This window comes from Elephantulus edwardii, unplaced genomic scaffold (assembly GCF_000299155.1).
Source record: "Elephantulus edwardii isolate Elephantulus edwardi_28Jun2011 unplaced genomic scaffold, EleEdw1.0 scaffold00236, whole genome shotgun sequence".
NCBI lineage: Eukaryota > Metazoa > Chordata > Mammalia > Macroscelidea > Macroscelididae > Elephantulus > Elephantulus edwardii.
The window spans coordinates 417,942-440,853 of record NW_006399986.1 but is presented as its reverse complement, the minus strand read 5'-3'; the positions used below and the strand labels follow the sequence as shown (position 1 = coordinate 440,853).

Below are 22,912 nucleotides of genomic sequence, written 5' to 3'. Positions count from 1 at the left end.
AAAAATAAATATAAAAAAAATGTTTAAAAAGAAATCGTGGACATCGGCGAGCTCTGCTGGTCTAGTGGCAAGAAGCTGCCCTTCAGTCCCAGAGGTGTGCAGTTCGAATCCACCAGATGCTCTGCTGAAGAAAGGGGCAATATCCTCCTGTACCAAACAGATCCAACTTGATGGTACACACACACAAATAATAATTAAAAATTTAAAAAAATCATGGACATCAGAGAACATCAGAAAAATCACAAACTGCAGTATTGTATGTACATGTTACTAAAAAGAAATCAAAACCAAACCCACTGCTGCCTGGTTAATTCAAACTAGTGGCCCAAGAGCAAAACAGGGTTATAAGTGCAGTTCGTTGGAACTTTAATGCATAGTAATTCAGGGACAACTAAGCCATCAGCCTTAATGAGTATAGCCTTGGAAATCCAATGGGGCTGTTTCTACTCTGTCCTACTGGGTGTTGAATCATCTTGGCAGTAGTTTTATACGCACACACATACACAGATACAGCACAGGCAGAAATTACAATCATAATTTCTACCACTGCTTTTGAGCTTGTAGCTGGTATTTATGATTGTCTTCTTTCGCTGGGAACCTTGATGGGCCAGTAGCACAGGGGAAACCAAAAGGTCGGTGGTTTGAACTCCAGCCCCCACCCCGAGGATGAGATGAGGCAGTGTGCTCCCAAAAAAATGTTCATAACCAAACACACGCTGCTGTTGAGATAATTTCAGCTCATAGTGACCCTCCATTGATTTCTGAGGCTGTAAACTTAATAGGAAGAGATTACTCATTTTTTCCTGCGAAGCAGCTGGTGGATTCGAATCGCTGACCTTTTAGTTAATGCACTGTGCCACCAGAGCTCCTTAAAGATTATAGGTTTGGAAACCCTATGGGAAAATTCTCCTCTAGCCTAGAAAGTTACTCTCTTGAGTCTGAATTGATGCAACAGTAGTGTGTTGGTTGCTTGGTTTATTTTCTTTGATTATCCATTCTGTCTGTATTCCCTTTTCTCAAGCAAGCTGCCTCAGCGAGGAGAAATAAAGGGTGGAAACTTCGTTCCTGAACTGTCCTGGGCTTTAGCAGTTCTGCCTGCAGGTTTTTGTAGTTTTCCACCGACTTTAGTCACAAGACACAGTGGTTCTCCAGGGGATACCCTAGGGAATCTCCTGTATTCCTGAGCTAAGGAAAGGGTGGAAGATTTGAGGTGCAGGGATTTAGGAAGTGGGGCTGTGAATCTTGGAGAGGGCAGTGGATGAGGTGAGGGTTAGGGGACCGGGGACATGGTGGCCTTTTGCAGAGGTGGGATTAAAGAAAAACTGTTTTTTTGAGAGTTGAAGCTAGGGAGGAAGAGAGATTAAGGAGGCCTCAGGAAAAGGAGGGGCGAAGCTTGAGGCCGAGGCGGAATAGGAAAACAGGATCTCTGGGGAGATGGTCTGGACCGGGGCTGGAGGCGGAGCACCAGGGCGGGGGCGGGACAGTGTTCCCTGGAGAGTGAAGGGTGCAGCCGGGCTCCAAACTGGATCAGGAGGCGGAGTTCTGGGCAGAGAAGGGCGGGGATTGGTGGTTTTGAAGGCGGGGTATGGAAAGGGGCGGGGCAGAAGTGGGGGTTTATGATAATATTGCGCCCCCTGCAGGCTGCGGGCTGAACTACCACAAGCGCTGCGCCTTCAACATCCCCAACAACTGCAGTGGGGCCCGCAAGCGGCGCCTCTCCTCCACGTCGCTGGCCAGTGGCCATTCGGTGCGCCTAGGCCCCTCTGAGTCTCTTCCCTGCCTGACCGATGAGCTAGTAAGAACCTGGCTAATGGAGCAGGGAGGGGTGGCTGGGTGGTGCTGGGGGCCCAGTTTTGGGATAACACACTGATGCATCCCTTCCACTCCCAGAGCGGTAGCACCACTGAGCTCCTGCCTCGCCGCCCCCCATCCTCCTCCTCCTCATCTTCCTCCTCATCCTACACCGGCCGTCCCATCAAGCTGGACAAGATGCTGCTCTCCAAGGTCAAGGTGCCACACACCTTTCTGATCCACAGCTACACTCGGCCCACTGTCTGTCAGGCCTGCAAGAAACTCCTCAAGGGCCTCTTCCGTCAGGGCCTGCAGTGCAAAGGTGAGAGATGGTGCCTGGACCACCAGAAGGCAGAGTGGAACCCCACCTGGGAGCCGGTGGGGTATAGAATCTCAGAAGCACAGTGTCCATGGCTTTCAAGAACCCTGGAATTCTAGAGCAACGGCTCCCTAGAACTTCGGAATTCTGGGGGGTTCAGCAGACACTTAGCATGGAAAAATTAGCAAGGCGTATCTGTTCTAAGATCAGAACCTTAAAAAAAGAGTTCAAGAACTCGGATTTCATAGAGTTCAGCAAACAGAACTCTAGAAGACAGAATTTCAGCACATTAGAACTACAGCCGTGAAATTTTAAAATAATAGAAGCCTCTCAAATATAAAACAATAAAACCCTTCACTAACTGTTGGGTCTATGCCAATTTGTAACTTACCTGCCATTGGATTGTAAAGGCTGTAAATTGTTGCAGAAGGAGACTTTCCATCTTTTTCCTACTGTGCTGCTGGTGGATTTGAACTACCAAAGATGGGCAGCCTTTGAATTGGCAGGGAAATTTGATTCACCACCAGAGCGCTCTAATGGAAGCCTGGAAATACCAAATTTGAATTTTAGACGTCTAGAATTATATGAGAGCTCTAGGGGTGTAGTCCATGGGGAATTTCACTGCTAACCCAAAACCCACACCTCTCAGGCAGTTCAAATCTACCAGCTGCCCCAAGGGAGTAAGACGGGCATGTCTCTTCTCATGTGATTGACGGACTTTGAAACCTAGTGGACAGTCAGCTATGAGTTGGTTCCGACTTGATAGCAAAGGGATGTCACCGGGGGTAATTTTGCCCCCAGAGGGTATCAGACTTGGAGAGTACTGCTTGGAAGCATCTAGTGGTCAAGGCCAGGGTACTGTTACTCATTCTATAAGTACACGGAACAGTCCTCTACTAACGAATTATCTAGACCAAAATATTAATAGTGCCAAGATGGAGAAATCCTAGGGAGCTCTGGCGGCCTAGTGGCAAGAAGCTGCACTGCAATCCCACTGGTATGCGGTTCAAATCTACCAGATGCTGGAGAAGGAGGGGTCATCTCTTCCTGTACCAGTCAGATCCGATTTGATGGTTAATATAACATGATATAACATTACATAATATATATAATATAATGTAATATAACATAATATAGTACAATATAATAGAATATTCGAGAAATCCTGCCCTAGAGTTCCCATAGCCTAGAATCATGGCTTGTAAAAACCATGGTATTCTAGAAGTCCAAAATGATAAAGAAGCTATTGTGGCCTAGTGGTAAGAAGCTGTGCTGCAATCCCAAAGGCACACAGTTTGAATCCACCAGCTGCTCCATGGGAGAAGGATGCACAATCTCCTCCCATTTACTGTCTCTGAAAACCCCATTGGAGAGTCAGCTATGGGTTGGTTCCAACTCAACAGCAAAACAGCAACTAAATGATGGAAACACGCGTTGGTAGGACTTTAGAGGCATGGGCTTCTAGGGTCAGAGACTGAGTTTATGCCTCTCATTTCACAGCTGAGGAAGCTGTGGTTCAAAGGGGGAAAGAGGTAGGGGAGAATAGGTCGACCAGCATTCCTGAGCCCAACAGTCTAAGCAAACCCTTCTGATCCTGGATGTTTAGGGGTCATAGGTGATCACTTTTTTCTCCTGGCTGTCCCCTGTTCCTGTCCTCCTAGATTGCAAGTTTAACTGTCACAAGCGCTGTGCCACCCGTGTCCCTAATGACTGCCTAGGGGAGGTCCTTATCAATGGAGGTAAGAACTGGGGGCCTGGGAGAGAAGAAGGGAGGTGCATGATGGGATGAAGGAAGGCCCCTCTGATGCCCCAGCCCCCCTAGATGTGCCAATGGAGGAGGCCACTGATTACAACGACTCTGACAAGGCTGCCCTGTTGGATGAGGCTGACGATTCCGGCATCGTCCCGGGCTCACACTCGGAGAATGCCCTCCACGCCAGCGAGGAGGAGGAAGGCGGGGGAGACAAGTCTCAGAGGTATCCATGGCTTCCTCTCGGGCCCCAGGGGAAGGCCTTTCCCCACTGTGAACCGCAACTCTCCCATCTGCACAAAGGGGTGACATTGTCTATCTGTAAATTTTCCGGCTGCCCAAAGAAGCACCCCAAAGTTTTCATTTTGGCTTTCCCACAAATTTATATTATAAAAACCTTTCTATGGAAGTATATTTAAATTAATATTCTGTCTTCCTGGATGCTAGTCATACAGTCATTCCAAAGATTATATAGTGAATCCTTCCACTTCCCTACTTCCCAATTACCAACTTCTCTCTCAGGGAACTCTAGTGGCCTAGTGGATAGGGAGGTGCGCTGCCAACACAGAGGTGGGTGGTTTGAATCCGTTAGCTACACTGCAAGAGAAAGATGGGCAGTCTCCTCCTGTGTGACTTGCAGCCTCTGAAAAGCCACTAAAGGATCAGTTATGAGTCAATTCTATTCAACAGCAATGAAAAATGAGAGCATGAGAGAAAGAAAGCATGTGACAGCTTCTCTCTCAGGAGGAAACCACTAGGAAGCTTCCAGAGTCTTGCAGAAACATTCTGTATTGCACAGTGCCAGTATAGAGTAAGACAGTGGAACCAGGCTGCTGTGTAATCCTAAAATATTGGCTCTCCAGGCCTCAACTTTCCCATCAGTAAAATGGGAGCAAAGTACAGGTAGTCCCCAGATTAAAATAGACATCCATTCTTGATGGCTCCACAGTGCGTCAGTTCTGAGTCAAGTTCAATCCTGGTTGGTTGGTTCTTTTCAAGTTTTTGTTATTGCTGCCTTTTATTATCTGCATCTTTATACCATTCTTCAGCCTCTATGAGCGGTGACATCAGCAACTTAAGGACTTTGACATTGCATGTGGTACACACTAATAACGATAAGTTTTTAAAAAGTCAGAGGTGTGGATTTCCTTGTAAACTGAGGGCTCTCTGTAGTATAGTGTGAGGACAGAGTGAGATTAATGTTCTGTGCTGTCAAGTCGGAACTGACTCATACGTGCATACTGACCCTCGAGGTTTTCAGAGGCTGTGAATCACTTGGGAGAAGACTACCCAGCTTTCCTTCTTTGAAGTAGTTGGTGGATTCGAACTCTTGAGCCTTTTGGATGGCAACATAACGTCTTACCCCTAGGCCGCCAGAATTCCCATTATTAGGAATCTATGAATACAAATTAGGTGTCTAGAACAGTAGGTATAATAAGTGTTATCCTTTGTTTGTGGGATTTTTTTTTATTATTATTGTTATTTTTTTTGAGTGTACCATCAAATCAGATCTCACTGGTCCAGAAAGAGATTGTCCCTCCAGCAGAGTATCTGGTGGATTTGAACTGCACATCTCTGGTATTGCAGTGTAGCTTTCTTGCAATTAGGCCACCAGAGCTTGCCACTAAGTGTTATCCTTTACTATAAATCACACTGAAATCTTAAGAGAGGCAGGGAAGGTAGCAATTTTTTTTTCACTTTTTAAAAATTTTAATAATTTTAATGAATATTTACAGAGATTTTGGATTTCCATTCATTCATTGCTGCACTTCTCTCCCCGCCCAGCCCCCCCCCCCCCCCCAGTTCACTCCTATCTTTGAAAAGTAAAAGAAAAACACCCTCCCTGGTACACAATCCCCCCACACCTCTCCCACCACCCCAAGTACATTCCACTATGCAACCTTAAATGTGGACTGTTGTGATAGCCATAATACCCTATCATACATCGCTTTTAAATTATTCTCTTCCTCATCTGTTTCAGTACAGTATACACAGTTTATCCAGTTTTTCTCAGTCTTACCCCAACCCTGATGGAAGATAGCAGTTTTGGTTCCTGATGGACTTGAATGACAATCATATCCCCCTTTTCTGTGCCTCAGTCTCCCAATCTGTACAATGGGGGAGGGAAGAACTCCGAGCCCTGACTCATTTTCTGCGTGTGACTTCTTGTCCCCTGCCTCCCTCCCCAGCGCCCTGGGGTACATCCCACTGATGAGGGTGGTGCAGTCAGTGCGACACACAACACGGAAATCCAGCACCACACTGCGTGAGGGCTGGGTGGTTCATTACAGCAACAAGGACACGCTGGTGAGTGTGCAAGCTTGGGGGAGTGGGGGGGTTAGGGCGGTGTGGGCGGGGCTCCAGGTAGAGATGTGTTGCGGTTGCAGCCAATGGGCCCAGTGGGGTAGAGCTAGAGTTAGGGGTGCAGGATTAGTTTGAAAAGACACTTAGGGCTGGCTGGCTGGATAAGGCTGGAACTGAAATTAGAATGGGCTAGAATTAGAGGGGCCAATTTAGAGGCTTTAGAGAGAGGGCGGGGTTTATGGTCAAGGTCAGGGGGTGGAGCAAGACCCAGTGAGGACCAGTCCAGGCTAGGGGGGGTTTAACATGAGGGCTGAGTTTAGGGATGAGCTGGAGAGTAGAATAAAACAGGGCTCAGTTGTGGTAGGGAGCTCTGGAGGTGTGGCCAGTTGGAAGTTACGCTGCCAAGCCAGCCTCTCCCGCAGGTTCGAATCCACCAGCAGCTCAGCAGCTCAGCGATGGGGGGTGGGGGGGAGCCAGGGCGGGTGTCTGTTCAGGGAGGGGAAAGGTAAGACTAAAATTAGGGAAAGTTGAGGTTTTGTGGAATGGAGTTAGGGGGAGGTGAAGCTTGAGCCCAGGTCAAGGCAGAACTACGGTTAGGGATAGGACAGAGGTTTAGAGAATGGACTTGAGGGAAGGATGAGGCTGGGTCCAAGTAGGGCGAGGTAATTGTGTTGGCAAAGTCAGTGCTTAAGGGGACGGGGCTAAACCTAGATGCCTGTTCACGTTTGAGGAATAGCAATAGATGGACGTGAGACTGGACCTGGCTGGAGAGGGGGTCAGGTGGGGGCGGTTTTTGGCGGGGACAGCGCGTGTCCTTCAGGATCTAGAAGCCTTAAGTGTTGGTCAGCCCTCACCTTTCGCATCACCTGCCAACAGAGGAAGCGGCACTACTGGCGGCTGGACTCCAAGTGCATCACCCTTTTCCAGAACAATACAACTAACAGATACTACAAGGTGAGCCCCCCTGAGCTGTCTCACCCGGATCGCCTCTCTTTACCTCGCCCCGGGTACTTGAGCTAAGCTCCTTCAAATAACTGCCCTACCGTGAGCTTGGAGCCCACCCTCCCGTGTCGCGCTCAAACCCGGGACCTGTCAAATGCCTGCCACAGATTTCCGCATCTGAGAAAGCTCTCGTGGGGGACCCAAAGAGAATTCGCTGGAAAGCAGCTAGCCTAGGGCCTGCCTCTCACTCAACACCCAGTAATTATAAACCTGCTGCAATTACTTCCTTTCAGTTACTCTATTGAATCACTAATTGGTGTTTATCACTCCTCCAGTGCCACCAGCCCCCAACCCGGGCACGTGTGGCCACTTGCTTTCCAGGTCCTTGTCTGCCCTCGTCCTACAGGCTGTTTCCCACTGGGCTGCCCGAAGAATCATTAGAAAAAGGCTTTTTTAAAAAAAAAATCATATTGAAACCAAAAATAACCACAGTGACTCCACATTGCCCTTCGGATCAAACCAGGCATTCTGTCTACGCCTGCTGGGTCTCAGGTCCCTCCCTGGGTGCATTTCCTCCCCACACCCATCCTAGTTCTCTCTGTCCCAGACCTCAAATAAAACCAGCCAACCGGAAAACTAAACCCACTGCCTGGAAATCGGTCCGCCCGTGGCACCCCTAGAGGCTAGACATAGAAGTGCATTTTTAGAATAGAGTGGTCATCTTTGCGGGCACAGATTGCCACATCTTTTTACTGCCTCAGAGCTACTGGTTGCTTTGACGTTGGGTTGTGAAAAGACACTTTAACCACTATGCCACCAGGGATTGGCTCCTCCCAGCCTCTCTGTCCTCCAATCGTTGCTAGAACTCACCAAGCGTCTCCCCAGCTCAAAGCTTTCTGTTCCCTCTCCCTGGAGGATTTCCCCAGGGCTGAGTGGTGCCTTCTTGGTTCTTGCTTCTTGGTCTTTTCCTTCCTTCATTCCTCCCTCCTTTCCCTCTTATTTTTCTACTAATACTTCTTACCTCCTCAGTTAAACATAGAGTGAACACTTATTACGGTTGGGTTTCTGTTCAGTCATTCATCCAGATTCAGTTTTATGACCTTAACTACAGTCCCATATTATAGCCTCATTCTTCCCGCTCCCTCCCTGTAATTCTCCTTTCCATCCATCCTTCTGCCCTGTCCCTTCCTCCTGCCTCTTGAGCTTTCTTCCTGGGCAAATGCTGCTCTTTTCATCTTGAGTGGTTGACTGTTCTAAATAGTGAGTACATCTCTAGTGTTCTTGGTCACTGTATAAGCATGGCTATTGTTTGGCTGAAAGTTGAATCACAGAAAGAGTACATTTTGAAATTTATGCTTTTCTCTTTTCCCCCTCATACTACCTTTTATTCTGCCTTTCCTGTCCACCTTTCACACCTGTGCCCTCCCTGCTCAAAATCCCCAAGGGACTTTGCAACAAAAAGCTCCGGCCCCCACTTGCATGGCCCAACCCTAACCTCCTTTCCTTCATGTATTCATCACACATTTATTAGATACCTACTGTGTGCCACATAAGGATACCTGGTAACAGAAGGTTGGCGGTTTGAAGCCACCAGCAGCTCTGAGGGAGACATATGGGCAACCTGCTCCCATAAAGATTTACAGCCTTGGGAACCGATGGACGGTTGCTAGGAGTCAGAACCAAGTGACAGTGAATTGGCTGTGTGCCAGGCACCACCCACTGATAGGGATACATGTGTCCCCTGAACCTTCCCTACCTCAGGGCCTTTGCACAGGCTGCTGCTTCCCCTGCTCTTACCAGTTAATACCTTCTTACTTTTTTAGTCTCTGATTTAATGTCACCTCTGCCAGGAAGCCTTCCTTGACCACCCCGTGCCACCCAGGCTGTTCCCTGTTAAAACTGGATCCCGTGGGTTCTATGAGTTGGGGGCGGGGAGGAGCCCCAGGTCTGCCTGGCGTCCTCAACATGCTGGCTCCATGTCCTGCCAGGAGATTCCACTGTCGGAAATCCTCACCATAGAACCTGCGCAGAACTTCAGCCTCGTGCCACCAGGCACCAACCCACACTGCTTCGAGATCGTCACAGCCAATGCCACCTATTTCGTGGGCGAGACGTCGAGTGGAGCGCCCGGGGGGCCCGGCGGACAAGGAGCTGAGGCCGCCCGGGCCTGGGAGATGGCCATCCGCCAAGCCCTGATGCCTGTTATCCTCCAAGATGCACCCAGTGCTCCAGGTCACGCCCCCCACAGTGAGTCTCCGCCCCTGGTCCCTGATTGCTAGAACGCGAGCTGGGCTGGGGTTTCGAGAGGAGGTTTGAGGCAAGTCAGGCCAAGGGCATGGCTTCTGGAATCAGCCAATCTGGGTTCCTGACTGGCAGTGTGGTTATCTTATTAGTTTTCTAGTGCTGCTCTATCAGAGATAACACCAAGTGAATGGCTTTCACAGGCAGAAATGTCTTCTCACACAGTTTAGGAGGCTAAAGTCCTAAGTCAGTGTCACATCTAGAGGCAGGCTCTCTCTCTCTTTCTCTCTCTCAGTTATGGAGAAAAGCCCTTCTTTCCGTTAGATCCAGCATTCCTTGGACACCTCCATATCTTGCGCTTCCCTGGTGTCAAGGAGCTTACCAGAGCAGGGGTCTGGGTCTCTAGAAAACGCTCCACTCCTGGCTCTTCTTTCTCAGTGGTTCTGAAGTCCCCCTTCTCTGCTCTACTTTCTCTCCTTTTTTCTCTCTTGTGAGATAAAAGGTGTTACAAGCCACACCCCAGGAAACTTCCCTCAGGGCTGTGTTGGGTTTAGGGTGATGTGGTGTCTCTTTGGAGACTAAGGTGTGCCTGATACAGGCCATGGTCTTTGCTATCACTTGTTATGCATCAGAGAGTTGGACAATGACCAAGGAGGATAGAAGGAGAATTGATGCCTTTGAGCTGTGGTGCTGGAGAAGAGTATTGAGGGTACCATGGACTGCTAGGAAAACAAACAGATCCTGGAAAGGGTCAAACTAGGCTGCTCCTTGGAGGCAAGGATTCTAAGGTTTCGTCTAACATACTTTGGACATGTTGCAAGGAGGGGCAGGTCCTTGGAGAGGGACATCATGCTTGGGAGGGTGGAGGGACAGCGCAGAAGGGGAAGGCCCCCTATGAGGTGGACTGATACAGTGACTGGGATAATTGGGATGGGTGTGTCGAAGACGGTGTGATTGGCACAGGACAGAGCAGAGTTTAGGGATGTTGTACACAGGGTCACTAGGAGTTGCAAACGGCACATAACAACAACAACCCTCCTTTAATTCTTTTAGCACTGATTGGCTGATCAGATAATGAAGGATCATTACAAGAGTTCCACTTGACATCACATTTTGATGCAACATATTTTTTACAGCATATTCTTCCCATTTAATTTTTTCTCCATTCATTCATTGTTGCACATTTTCCTCCCTGCCCACCCCTGCCCCCAATTCACTCTTCTCTTTGAAAAGAAAAAAAAAATTCTTTCATTATTATACAGTACCTGTCCCCCAAAATCCACAGTCCACTTTACTATGCATTTCTTTTTCTGGAATCTTGTCATAAAAATAATACCTAACCATATATTCCTTTAAATAGTTCTCTCCTTCATCTGTTTCAATGCAGTATACATTATTTATCCCATCTTTCTCAATCTCTCCCCAACCCTGACATCAGTTGTTTTACAACAGTGACACTATGCAGTATTTGTCCTTGGTTTTTTTTTGTCCTTTTGTGACTGAGATATTTCACTCAGCATGATGTCCTCCAGGGTCATCCATTTTGCATAATATTTCATGAGTTCCTTGTTTTTTAATGCAGCGTAGTATTCCATTGTGTGAATATACCAGAGCTGCTCTATCTATTCGTTTATTGATGGACACTTGGGTTGTTTCCAACTCTTTGCTATTGTGAACAAAGCAGCAATAAATATGGGTGTGCATATATCTGCTTGGGTGACAGTTTGGGTTTCTTTAGGGTATATTCCTAGTAGTGGAATTGCTGAGTCAAATGATATTTCTATTTGCAAATTTTTGAGAAAGCCCCATATTACCGTCCATAGTGGTTGCACCGCATATTTTTTTTAAGTAAAGTTTTTCTTTTATTCTGATTTGCTTACAGAGTTCATACATGTTGTTTTTCACACCGAATCTTCCATATCCTTTACCCACCCCTCCCTCTGCCCATCAAATTGTGCGACTCTATGATTACCCCCTGTCCATCCTCACCCCTCTGCCCCTCCCCTCCCTCTCCCATATGCATGGTTTTAGGGACACAATTCAGCCCTCCTCCAAATTGTGAGATGAAACGTTTTTAAAAAAATCTTTTCTTGTGGCTTGGACGGAAGCTTACAGAGCTCATTAGATTCCCTTTCACCCATGCATACACATTTTTTTAGCCCCATCCCCTCCCCAACCCCACCCTAACACTGGCTTCACCCCTACCTGGCCCCTCTCCAGCTGGACACAGCCTCACCTCCTTAACCTTCCCTAAGCCCATGCCCTCCTCTTGTTTTAGACCTGGCCCCTCCCCTAACTCTAGCTCCACCCACTCCAGGCCTCTCTTCCCCAAAAAGGCACAACCTCACCTCCTAAATTCTCATAAAAGCCCTTTAGTTTCCCTAGTTTTGGTCCCACACCACCTTAACTCTGGCCCCACCCCAGCTAGGCGTGGCCTTGCCCTCTAGTTTCTAGTTTGCCACCCTCTCTCTTAACTAACCTTACCTAACCTTTCCCTTAGTTGTCCTCTCTAACCTTAGCTCCAGCTCCATACCTGTCTGCAGCCCACCTGAGTGCAGCCTCACCTCATTCTAAAGACCCTCCCATAACCACTCTCTTCCTTACCTCCGGCTTTAGTCCTGCCCCTCCGGTAACTGCAGCTCCACCCTGCTGGCCCTGTGCTACCTGGCCTTGTGCCTAGAGTCATTCTACCACCAACCTGGCCTTCTCTCCATCTCTCAAAAGAGAGGGTATCTTCTCTTCCACCCTAGAAGTCAAAGAGGACTTCCTGGAGGAGGTGATAGCTGAGCTAAGATCTGGAAGATGGGCAGAAATGCAGAAAGTGAAAAGAGTAATCAGAGAGGGCAGTCTTCTACCCTCACGGCTCTTAATCCATCATTCTCCCATCATTGAGAACATTGTTTACAAAGGACACGTGTGAAACGGAACGTTTAATAGAGTCCTCAGATCCAAAGCCCCACTGTGCCATTTGAGCTGAGATTGAAGGGTGAAGTTTTTGCTTAGTCCAGAGAAAAGGAAGGAGCCTTCCCTGGCAGAGGGATTAGTGAATGCAAGACTGGAAAACCAGTAAGAGTTTGCTGTGTTTGAAACCCATGTTTGGACACAATGGTAGGTGATAAAGATGTAGATAAGGGGCCATATCTTTTGTTTGTTTGACTGGCCATATCTTTTTAGGCCACTTGAAGGCACCTAGGTTTGTTAGGGTATAGGGAGCAAACTCTACAAACTAAACTCTACAAACTCTCTAAACTCTATAAATGTACAGAAATGATGTTAGTTATAGAACAAAGTTCTGTACAGAAATGATGTTCGCCACAGACCAGGGTTTAGGTCTTTTGTACAAAACTTACTCTTCAGTCGTATTCAACTTGATGACAATAACCACTGCTAAATGAGACTAGTGCTGTTTTACCTGGAGGAACACTCTTCCACTTTGCACATCACTCTTTGTCAACGTGCTGTGTGAGGTAACCTGGTTTTGCTGTGATGCTGAACCTTGTACCATTGGGGTGTCAAATACCAGATTGACTTCCCAATGTGGACAGTGTTTGATGGAGCTCCCAGCTGTAAAACAGTTTTAGAAGCAGGAGCGGCATCCACTTCCTAAACCACATGCTGAGGGAAACTCTATGAACTTGGAGAAATGATGACAGTTATGGAAAGGCAGTAAGTAGGTCTTTGGTTCATAGAGTCGCTATGAGTTGCACTTGACTTGACAGCAATCAACAACAACAGCATAGGGAGCCATGGTAGGCTTTAGAGCAAGGGAGATACAGGAACTTTCTGTACGTCAGCAAGGTCCCTTTGGGTCTCAATCGAGAATGAAGAGACTGGGAGACCAGAGAGGATGCCAGGGCAGGACCAGGCTGTGGGGATAAAGGGGTGAAGAAAGGAGAGATACTTAAATGGCAGAAGAAGAACTTTTGAAATGTGTGTTTTGCTTGGGTTGGCTGAAGGGGCAAATTTAGAGGAAGATGTTGGTCAGTTTGGACTTTTCCCCGCTCCCAAGCCTCAGTTTCCTCATCTGTCAAATGGGACCAATATGCTGCCCTTGAAGTCTTTGGTGAAACCATCTGTCACGTTCATTCCTTCCTGAGACCTTAGACCATTTTGCCTAGTCATCCCAGTGACCCTCTGAGAGTCATTTGACGATTTTTCCTCCTTTTATGATTCTCAGTATACAGATAAAGAAACTGAGGTTCAGAGTGGGGTGAAATTCCATAGTGTGTCTTCCAGATTCTAACCCAGGTGGCATGGTTCCAAGGACTTGCCTCTGGAGTTATGGAGGACGGGGTGATACTTAGCCCTCCCCCTCTCCTCTGTGTCTCCCCTCTTCCCAGGACAAGCTTCTCTGAGCATCTCTGTGTCCAACAGTCAGATCCAAGAGAACGTGGTAAGACTCCTGCCCACAGCCCATGGACCTCTCCCCTCCCACACAACCTCCCTAGCCCTCCACATCCTCCTGGACCCCTCCTCTGTCTCCATGTGTCCCCTCACCCTTCCTGTCCCCCTCCTCCAGGACATTGCCACTGTCTACCAGATCTTTCCAGATGAAGTGCTGGGCTCGGGGCAGTTTGGAGTAGTCTACGGAGGTAGGCATGAAGAACGCCCAGCTGAGCTGGTTTAAGTGTTGGACTGCTAACAAAAAGGTCCTTAGTTCGAATCCACCAGCCACTCCCAGGGACAAAGATGAAGCAGTCTCCGCCCTGTAGATTTACAATCTCAGAAACCTGATGGAGGGAATTGACTTGATGACAGGGGGTTGTTTTGTTTTGATTTTTTCTTAATATTTTTATTGTTTTTCGTGTGTGTACCATCAAATCAGATCTGACTGGTACAGGAGGAGATTGTCCCTTCTTCCCTGGCAGAGCATCTGGTGGATTTGAACCGCATACCTCTGCGATTGTTCTGATTTTTCTTATTCGTTGCGTATCTCCTGGGGTCTCCCCCAAAAAGCCACCTTGACGACCTTCCATGTGTCTTTGCCCACCTCGAGGTGTGTGGCAGTAGGAGGGGATCAGTTAGGGATAGGGCACAAGACTGAGGGGTCCCCCTCATCGTCCATCTCTCCTATCCCCTGCCCAGGAAAGCACCGGAAGACAGGCCGGGATGTGGCAGTAAAGGTCATTGACAAACTTCGGTTTCCCACCAAGCAGGAGAGCCAGCTCCGCAATGAGGTGGCCATTCTGCAGGTGACTGGCGGGGGAGCGGGGAGTGGAGGAGAGTGTCTGTGCCCCAGCTCTGCCCCACCCAGGAAAGGGCCCTCCCTTTCCACATCCTCCTTTCAGGACCCAGCCTGAGTGTAGTCAGGGAAGGCTTCCTGGAGAAGGGGATATATATGTTGATACTAAAGAAAAGGTTCTGAGCGTCTCAGTTCTCTAGTGCTGCTAGAACATGAATACCACAAGTGGGTGGGTTTGGTTTTTTTTTAATTTTTATTGTAATTTTTTTTTATTTGTGTGTGTGTGTGTGTGTGTGTGTGTGTACCGTTAAATCAGATCTGACTGGTACAGGAGGAGATTGTCCCTCCTTCCCTGGCAGAGCATCTGGTGGATTTGAACCGTGCGCCTCTGGGATTGCAGTGCAGCTTCTTGCCACTAGGCCACCAGAGCTCCCCAAGTGGGTGGTTTTAACAAACAGAAACATATTTTCTCACTGTTCAGGAGGCTGAAGGTCCAAATGGAGGGCACCAGCTGTAGGGGAAGATTTTCTCTGTGTTAACTCTGTGAGAAGGGCCTGTCTCCTTTCAGCATCTTTGGGCCCTTTCAGCATTCCTGTATAACCTCAATCCGCTTTAGCACCAGTCTCCCCGAGACCAGGTGATTTTCAGGGGCAAGATCCCTGGGTGCTTAGGACGCACTGTGCTTTTACCTCTTCTTTTTTGTTGCCCATAATTCCCTCTTAATTCTCCGCTATTGTCCGTTTAATCTCTTACTTCTCTAAAGTTCTTGCCTCGAGGTACAGCCTAATCCTGTAGACTGTATCCTGCCTCATTAACATCGTAGAGGTGGGGATTTACTTCTAATAATGATAATGACACCAGCTCACAAATTAAAGTATAATTCCATAATGCCGGGAGTATTTGGTTTAGCCAAATTGACATACATATATATTTTAAATGAAGCTTTTATTTCATTTCATTTTTGTTACTGTTGTGTGCCATCGAGTCAGATCTGACAGGCACAGGAAGAGACCATCCAGCTCTCTCCAGGGGAGCATCTGTTGGATTTGAACCTTGCGCCCTTGGGATTGCTGTGCAGCTCCCTGCCATTGGGCTACCAGAGCTCCAAAATTGACATATGTATTTTTTTGAGTGTACAATTCAATTCATAAAACAGAGGACCCAGCCTTTACAAAGGATGTGGAAGTAAGAGGGGACCTGAAGTGCTCTAGGACCTTAAGGGAATTAGAAGAAGTGTTGGGAGACCTCCAAGGGCACTAGGGAGCCATAGAGGGATTTTGAGCAGGGGAAGGTCAAGTTTTTGGCCCTCTTTGTGAGAGGCTGCTTCATGGAAGGTCGATGAGAAGAGAGGCAGGAGTGGAGGTCAGAGCCCAGGCCAGGGTGGGGAAGGCAGGACCAGGGAGGAAGGAGGGAGGATGGATTCAGAAGACAACAGATGGATCGGGGTCCTTATTCACTTCTGTGGGTTCCCCTTTCCTTCCACCTAGCATTTCTTTCACAAGAAGTCCCCATCCCGCCCCCGCCCGTATCCCTTCCCCTGGCACGACTTCCCTTCTGGGGTCTGAATTCATGCGTGAGCCGGGTGCTGACCACCACACCACCCTGCCCTGCCCGCAGAGCCTGAGGCACCCGGGGATCGTGAACCTGGAATGCATGTTCGAGACCCCCGAGAAGGTGTTTGTGGTGATGGAGAAGCTGCACGGTGACATGCTGGAGATGATCCTGTCCAGTGAGAAGGGGCGACTGCCCGAGCGCCTCACCAAGTTCCTCATCACACAGGTGCATGCCCTCGCCCCCCAGCCCCTGCCTCCCTCCTCCCGGTGCCCCTCCCCACCTCACACTTCCAGCGAGCTCATTCTGCTGGCCTCCTACTCGGCATTCCTTACTGCCAGATCTAAGGCACAGAAGAACTGGGTAGTAGATTTTTTTTTTAAGTATTGCAAATGTGAAATTCCGTACAATGTCTTAGTCGATAAATGAGCAGAAGTTGTAACTCCAAACTAGTGTTGAGTTCTACTCAGATTATGCATTTTCTCTGTGCGTGCAGGTACGTGTGTGTGTTGGAAGTAGTTAACAGAGACCCCCTGAGGCATATACATCACTGTCTGTAGAGTCTCTTATTTTCTTGTTTTAACAATAGACCCCTTGGGACCCTGTCCTACCTCCATCCCCACTTCCTGGAACTGCCTCTTCTCTATCAAATCCCTTTGTGAGCCTCAGCAGATCCCCCGGTGGGCAGACATGTAGGTCATTTTTGTTTTACCATCCCTGCAAACAACATCCTTGGGACATCCGGCAGCAAACATCGTGCTCTGGTGAGGGGGATTTCAAAGTGGTCTACTCCTGAGTCAGGGGCGATGTGCTTGAAAACGTCTCAAGGATGTTGCCGGGGTGTGAATCCCTTTCAATCTGTGTTCATACCAGCTGGGCCTGAGAGTGTCTTATTTTCTGGATATTTTTTTTTACAAAAAAACAAACACCTCATCCTCTTGATAGAAAGATTATACTTTGCTGTTGTTTTTACTTGGCAGTTTAAAAACGATGGACCATGTTTACATCTTTGTATTGACCATTTTGGGAGAACGGGGAGGCAGTCTTCGCCTGTTAAGGTCATAGCCTTGAAAACCCCACACCAAGCAGTTCCTCTCTGCGCTGGGGGTCACAATGAGTCAGAATTAACTCAGCAGCCTTGCTTTGTTTGGGGTTTTTTTTTCTTTGTGGCATGCTTCTAAAGCTCCACTTTAATAATGTATGTTTTGAGGGTTTGTTTTGTTTTGTTTTTAGTGTGTGTTTGTGTGTGTGTACCATCAAATCAGATCTGACTGGCACAGGAGGAGAGTGCCCCTCCTTCTTCAGCAGAGCATCTGGTGGATTTGAACCACATGCCTCTGGGATTACAGTGCAGCTTCCTGCCACTAGGCCACCATCTCTCCGGGTTTTTTTTAATAAAGTTTTCTTTTATACTGGTTTACTTTTGGAAGCAGGAGTGACACCCACTTCCTAAACAGCATGCTTCTGGAAACTCTGTGAACTTTGAGAAATGATAGTTATTGAAAGGCGTCTGGTCTTTTGTTCATAGGGTCACTATGAGTTGTGCTCGACTCAGTGGCAATTAACAACACAACAGCTGTTTTGCTTACAAAGTTCATATACATTGTTTTCCACACTGGATCTTTCCCATTTCCTTAACCCACTCGCCCACCCATCAAATTGTGAGACCCTATGATTAACCCTCCCAATCCCCCTCCCATCCTCACCCCTCTGCTCCCACCCTCCCACCTTAGAAGTTTTATTGGTTATCTATTTCTACAATAGTGGTCTTACACTGTATTTGTCCTTATGGGACTGAGTTAGTTTACTTAGCATAATACTCTCCAGTCCCTCCCAAGTTGTTCTTGTTAAGTGCCGTTGAGTCATAGGCAACTCATCGTGACCCCATGAATGAAAGACCTGAACGCTTGTATAACTTTCGTCCTTTCTCCAGGTTCATAGAGTTTCTGGAGGCAAGCTATTAGGAAGTGGATGCTACTCCTGCTTCCAAGCTTGTGTTAATCGGGGAGCACCACCAAACACTGTCCACCATGGGTAACCATTATTGCATTTGACACATCAGTGTCACAGTATTCAGCTTCACAGCAACTACGAGTTACCTCTGTACAGCAAGTGGACACAACAGGGCTATACGACCTAGAATGTTTGACCAAAAACAATTAAAACCAGGCCTGAGGGCTGCAGATTAGTCACCCACCTTTGGCTTGGTAGCATCACTTTCTGTCCACTAGGCCATCTGATCTCTCTCTGTGCTGTTGTTGTTAAGTGCCATCGAGTTGTAGGCGACTCATAGCAACCCTATAAACAAAAGACCTGGATACTTGTATAACTTTCATCTTTTTTTCAGGTTCATAGGGTTTCTGAAGGCAGGCTATTTCGGAAGAGTTAGGTAGTGATTTATAAAATCATTACTCCTATGTGCTGCATAGTATTCCATCATGTGAATGTACCATAATTTCTCAATCCATTCAAATATATTTATTTTTGTTTGGTTGATAGTTTACAAACCATAAAGATTTTCATATGATTACACAGAGGCGTTTTGTTTTATAACATTAATTACAATGGGAGCTCTGGTGGCCAAATGGTAGGTAAGGAGTTGTGCTGCCAGTCCAAAGGCACACAGTTCAAATCCACCAGCTACTCTGCAGCAGAAAGATGGACAGTCTCCTCCCTTGTGGTTCACTACCTCTGAAAACCCACTGGAGGGTCAGCTATAAGTCAGTTCCGACTTGATGGTACATAGCAACAGCAATTACCATAGGTTAATGTAATTAATTAATTACAGTGTCTGTCAGATAGATTTGTTTGTTTTGTTTTTGTGGGGTTTTTTTAATATTATACTAGTTTATTTACAAAATTTGAATGCATTGTTTTCCAGAACAGATTCTTCCAAATTCAGGAAGTGGTTTTTAATTGGCTATTTGGATGTATTTTGAAATCACTTCTGCTTTGTGTGCCCTCTTTCTGTTTTCCAATCAGAGTATTGTTATTGAATTGTAAGAGCTCTTTATATATGATAGACATTGGATCTTGTCATTGTACTGTTTCATTCTTTCACCCCAGTATCTGTTTGCTTCTTTATTTCATTTACAGCTCTTAGTTGTACACTGAGTTTAACTTTTACAACATTATGTGTAAATGTTAAACCTTTTATGGCTTCTGGGATTTGCAACCTGCCTAGACAAACTCTCTCATCTGGCTGGTATCTCACCTCATTCACCCAAATCTTTGCTGGTTGCTCATAAGTCTACTGTACTGCACTTCCTTAACCCAGCACACTCACTCTCCCAAGCTGTGTGCCTGACTTTAAGGCTGGAAATAGACACCCATTAAGGCAGTGTCACCCAGATTGTGGGCACAGAGAGATGCTGAACACCACCAACAACCGTAACAGGTCTCTCTCTCAGGGTCTTCTCTCGCCTCCTCTTTTCGCTTTCTCTTTCTCTCTGCAGATCTCTGCTTTCCAGGTTCTTGGCTGTCCCAGTCCCAAGTCTTCTGCTAAGCCCTTTACCTCACGGTCTCATTTAGGTCTCACCACACCCCTGTGAGGTAGGTATTGTTGCACAAACAAGAACCTGAGGTGGGGGAATATACCGGTCTCTGGAGCAGCCGTCACCGAGCTCGGTGGCAGTGTGGCTGAGATTTGAACCTGGATCTATCTCACTTCCATATCGTTTGTTTGCCATGTAAATTGGGGACAGAACTGATCTGTGACTAGAACGTGGGCAGAGAAGAGGGGCAGGGAGGTGTGGATTGAGGAGGCGGGACTGACTGCAGCGGTGGCTCCAGATTGACACTTCTTGATGAAATGTCACCTCTGGAAACAGCAAGAGTGTGTTTTCAATCGGAAGCCACGGATTAGGACTACACGCTTACCTGACTCTGAGCTCCCTGTGTTTTTGGTATTTTGTTGCGGTTACACCAACCACATCAAGGAAAATCATGATTCCCACAGATAAGCGGTTACAGATGATAACAGGTTTTGGTTTTTTGTTTAGCTGACCCTGCTGTATCGTAGGATCCTATTGAATTAATGTTGTTATAGTTGTTATTATGTTTAGTAGGAACTGATGCATAGCTGACCCCTTCAGTGGGTTTTCAGAGGCTGCAAATCACATGGGAAGAGACTGCTCATCTTTGTCCCTCAGAGCGTCTGGTGGATTTGAACTGCCTGTCTTGGTGTTCACAGCACAGCTCTTTACCCAGTAGGCCATCAGATCTCTCTCTTGAATGAATTTTTTTGTTGTTCTTGTGTACTGTCAAGTTGGAACCGACTGATATCTTACCCTCCAGCGGGTGTTCAAAAGCAATAAATTTCATGGGATTACCCGTCTTTTGCCTGTGGAGCAGCTGGTGAATTTGAACTGCACACCTTAGGGTTGGCAGCACAACTTCTTACCACTAAGCCACCAGAGTTTAGGGCTGTTGTACATAGGGTCGCTATGAGTCGCAAGCGACTCGATGGCACATAACAACAACAACATAAATTATTTTTTGTATGTTTACCGTCAAATCGGATCTGACTAGTACAGGAGGAGATTGTCCCTCCTTCTCCAGCAGAGCATCTGGTGGATTCGAACCACACACCTCTGGGATTGCAGTGCAGCTTCTTGCCACTAGGCCACCAGAGCTGACCCAGAGCCCCCTTTTGAATGAATAGAGCCAAATAAAGTGTCGTCACATTGATTCCAACTCAGGGTGACCCCATAAGTGTCAGAGTAGAAGTGTGTCACATAAGGTTTTCAATGGCTGGGTTTTGGTTGGTTTGGGTTTGGTGGTTTGTTTTTTTTTTCCAGTAGACTGCCAGGCCTTTCTTCTGAGGTGCCTCTGGGTTGACTTAAACTTTCAGCCTTTTGTTTAGCAGCTAGATTTGTCTTTCATCGTTTCTGCCACCAGTGACTCCAACAGATACAACCAAAAAACCAGACTCACTGCTGTAGTGCTTTTGGTTTTTTTAAAATTCTGACTAATAGCACCCTCTTGTGACTGTCGTTAAGTGTCATGGAGTTGAGCTTGACTCCTGCTAATGACAAATGGCAACCTTGCCCTGTCCCGCGCCGTCCCACATTCTCTGCCATGCTCAAGTCCATTGCCGCAGTCACTGTGTCAGTCCACCTCACTGGAGGTTAGGGGTCTGGCAGCCTCTGCCCCAGCGCGTTCCTGAGGCTGTAAATCTTTAACAGGGGAAGGGAGCTCAGGTGGCCTAGTGGCAAGAAGTTGCAACCACAGTCCCAGAGGTGCACGGTTCGAATACATCAGATGCTCTGCTGGGGAAGGAGGGGTAATCTCCTCCTGTACCAGTCAGATCTGATTTGACGGTACACACACACAAAAATAATAAAATTTTTTAAAAAATCTTTAACAGGGGTAACCTGCCGCTTCCTGTTCCCCACAGAGCAGCTGGTGGGCTTAAACCACCACGATTTTCTTTAGCAGAATAGCCCAACACTTAACCCTCTGTACCACCAGGAATCGTTCAGATACAGTAGGATTTTTTTTAATTGGGAAAAACATATTGGGGGTACAAGGAGGTGAGGGTTGGGGGCAGAAGGGTGAGGATGGGCCAGGATGCAGTTGCAGAGCTGCACAGTTTGGTCGGTGGGGGGAGCAGGTGAAGGAAATGATGAGGGTCCAGTGAGGACCAGATGCTACAGAGGAATGACAAGCATTTTCCAATGGTAATTAAGCCAACTGTCTTATTGATTTGGGAATTGGATGCCGACTCTCTGGCTTCTTCATGCTGAACAAGGGCGTAGATATAAAGGGGGGAAGGGAGGACGCTTTATCACCTTACTGGTGATCTTGGGTTAAAGCTGCTTGCCTTCTTTCTCTGTTAGAAGATATTTTCCTGTCATTTGCTCCCCTCTGGACTGCAAAGTGTTTTCCCAGGTGGGTCCAGTGCGGATGGCTGGTTGAACCCAGAGGCTCCATCCTCCTTTGCTTCCTTAGCTGTCAGTTGTATTTCCTTTTTGTTACTGGCACTGGGTTCAGGGTCAATTCTGGAGTAAAACTCAGTGTTAAGGTTACCTATAGGAAAGGGAGCAAACCTAGAGAGAACAAACTTGTGAGTTACAAATAGAAGGGCTTTGAGGGTGTTGCTTTCAGGTTTACTGGGGGAGGAGGGTGGCAGAAGGTGGCCTAGGTAACATTCTCTGGATACCCTAGGCATTCTTTTTTTTCTTTCCCTTCCCCACCCAGGGGTCAGATGGCACAATCTGGGGACTCAGGAGCTCACCCTGAGGGCCGCGACGGCTCGCCCCGAGCTGGGGGCTGATTTTTTTTTTAATACACACACACACACACACACACACACACACACACACAAGTATATTTACCAACAGGGTCTGCTCCAGACACTGTCCTAAAAGACTTTATATGAATCAAGTCACTTAAACCTGACAGCAGCCTTAGGAGGAAGGTATGGTGATTAAGCCCATTTCACAGATAAGGAAACTGAGGCCCAGAGAAGTGAAGTGATGTGCCTAAGACCCATCGCCGATTAAGTATGCGAGCCAACCATACTCCACCTTTTCTTGCTCTCGCAAAGAGTTACACATTTACAACATGATGGGCCTTATTTGTATGTGTGCTGTTTTGTATTACAGCTTGTTAAAGGGTGAAAAAGAAGTTTTAAAAATATTTTAATCTTTCACGCCCAGCAGAGTCTCTTTGGAAGCCCCTGTTCTATTAATAGCTCGTTTTTATCAGGAGTGTATCACGTGCCAGAGGGTCTCTGAGGTTCTTTTCAGCCTAAATAATGTAGTTCAGTCTTTCTAGAATTTCCCATCCAAGTCCTTAACATCTCAGCATAATTGATGCTGAGGTTCTC

The 22,912-nt window shown here is 47.2% G+C and overlaps 1 protein-coding gene across 1 annotated transcript in view; it reads left to right on the top strand.

Moving 5' to 3' along the window:
- PRKD2 (protein kinase D2) overlaps positions 1-22,912 on the top strand; it is a 38,974-nt gene that overhangs the window by 7,311 nt on the left and 8,751 nt on the right. The window contains exons 4-14 of the mRNA XM_006898617.1: positions 1,641-1,795; positions 1,891-2,113; positions 3,772-3,849; positions 3,933-4,086; positions 6,050-6,167; positions 7,041-7,118; positions 9,095-9,353; positions 13,688-13,740; positions 13,867-13,939; positions 14,433-14,539; positions 16,147-16,308. Coding sequence (XP_006898679.1) covers positions 1,641-1,795; positions 1,891-2,113; positions 3,772-3,849; positions 3,933-4,086; positions 6,050-6,167; positions 7,041-7,118; positions 9,095-9,353; positions 13,688-13,740; positions 13,867-13,939; positions 14,433-14,539; positions 16,147-16,308 — 1,460 coding nt within the window. The remainder of the gene's footprint in view (positions 1-1,640; positions 1,796-1,890; positions 2,114-3,771; positions 3,850-3,932; positions 4,087-6,049; positions 6,168-7,040; positions 7,119-9,094; positions 9,354-13,687; positions 13,741-13,866; positions 13,940-14,432; positions 14,540-16,146; positions 16,309-22,912) is intronic.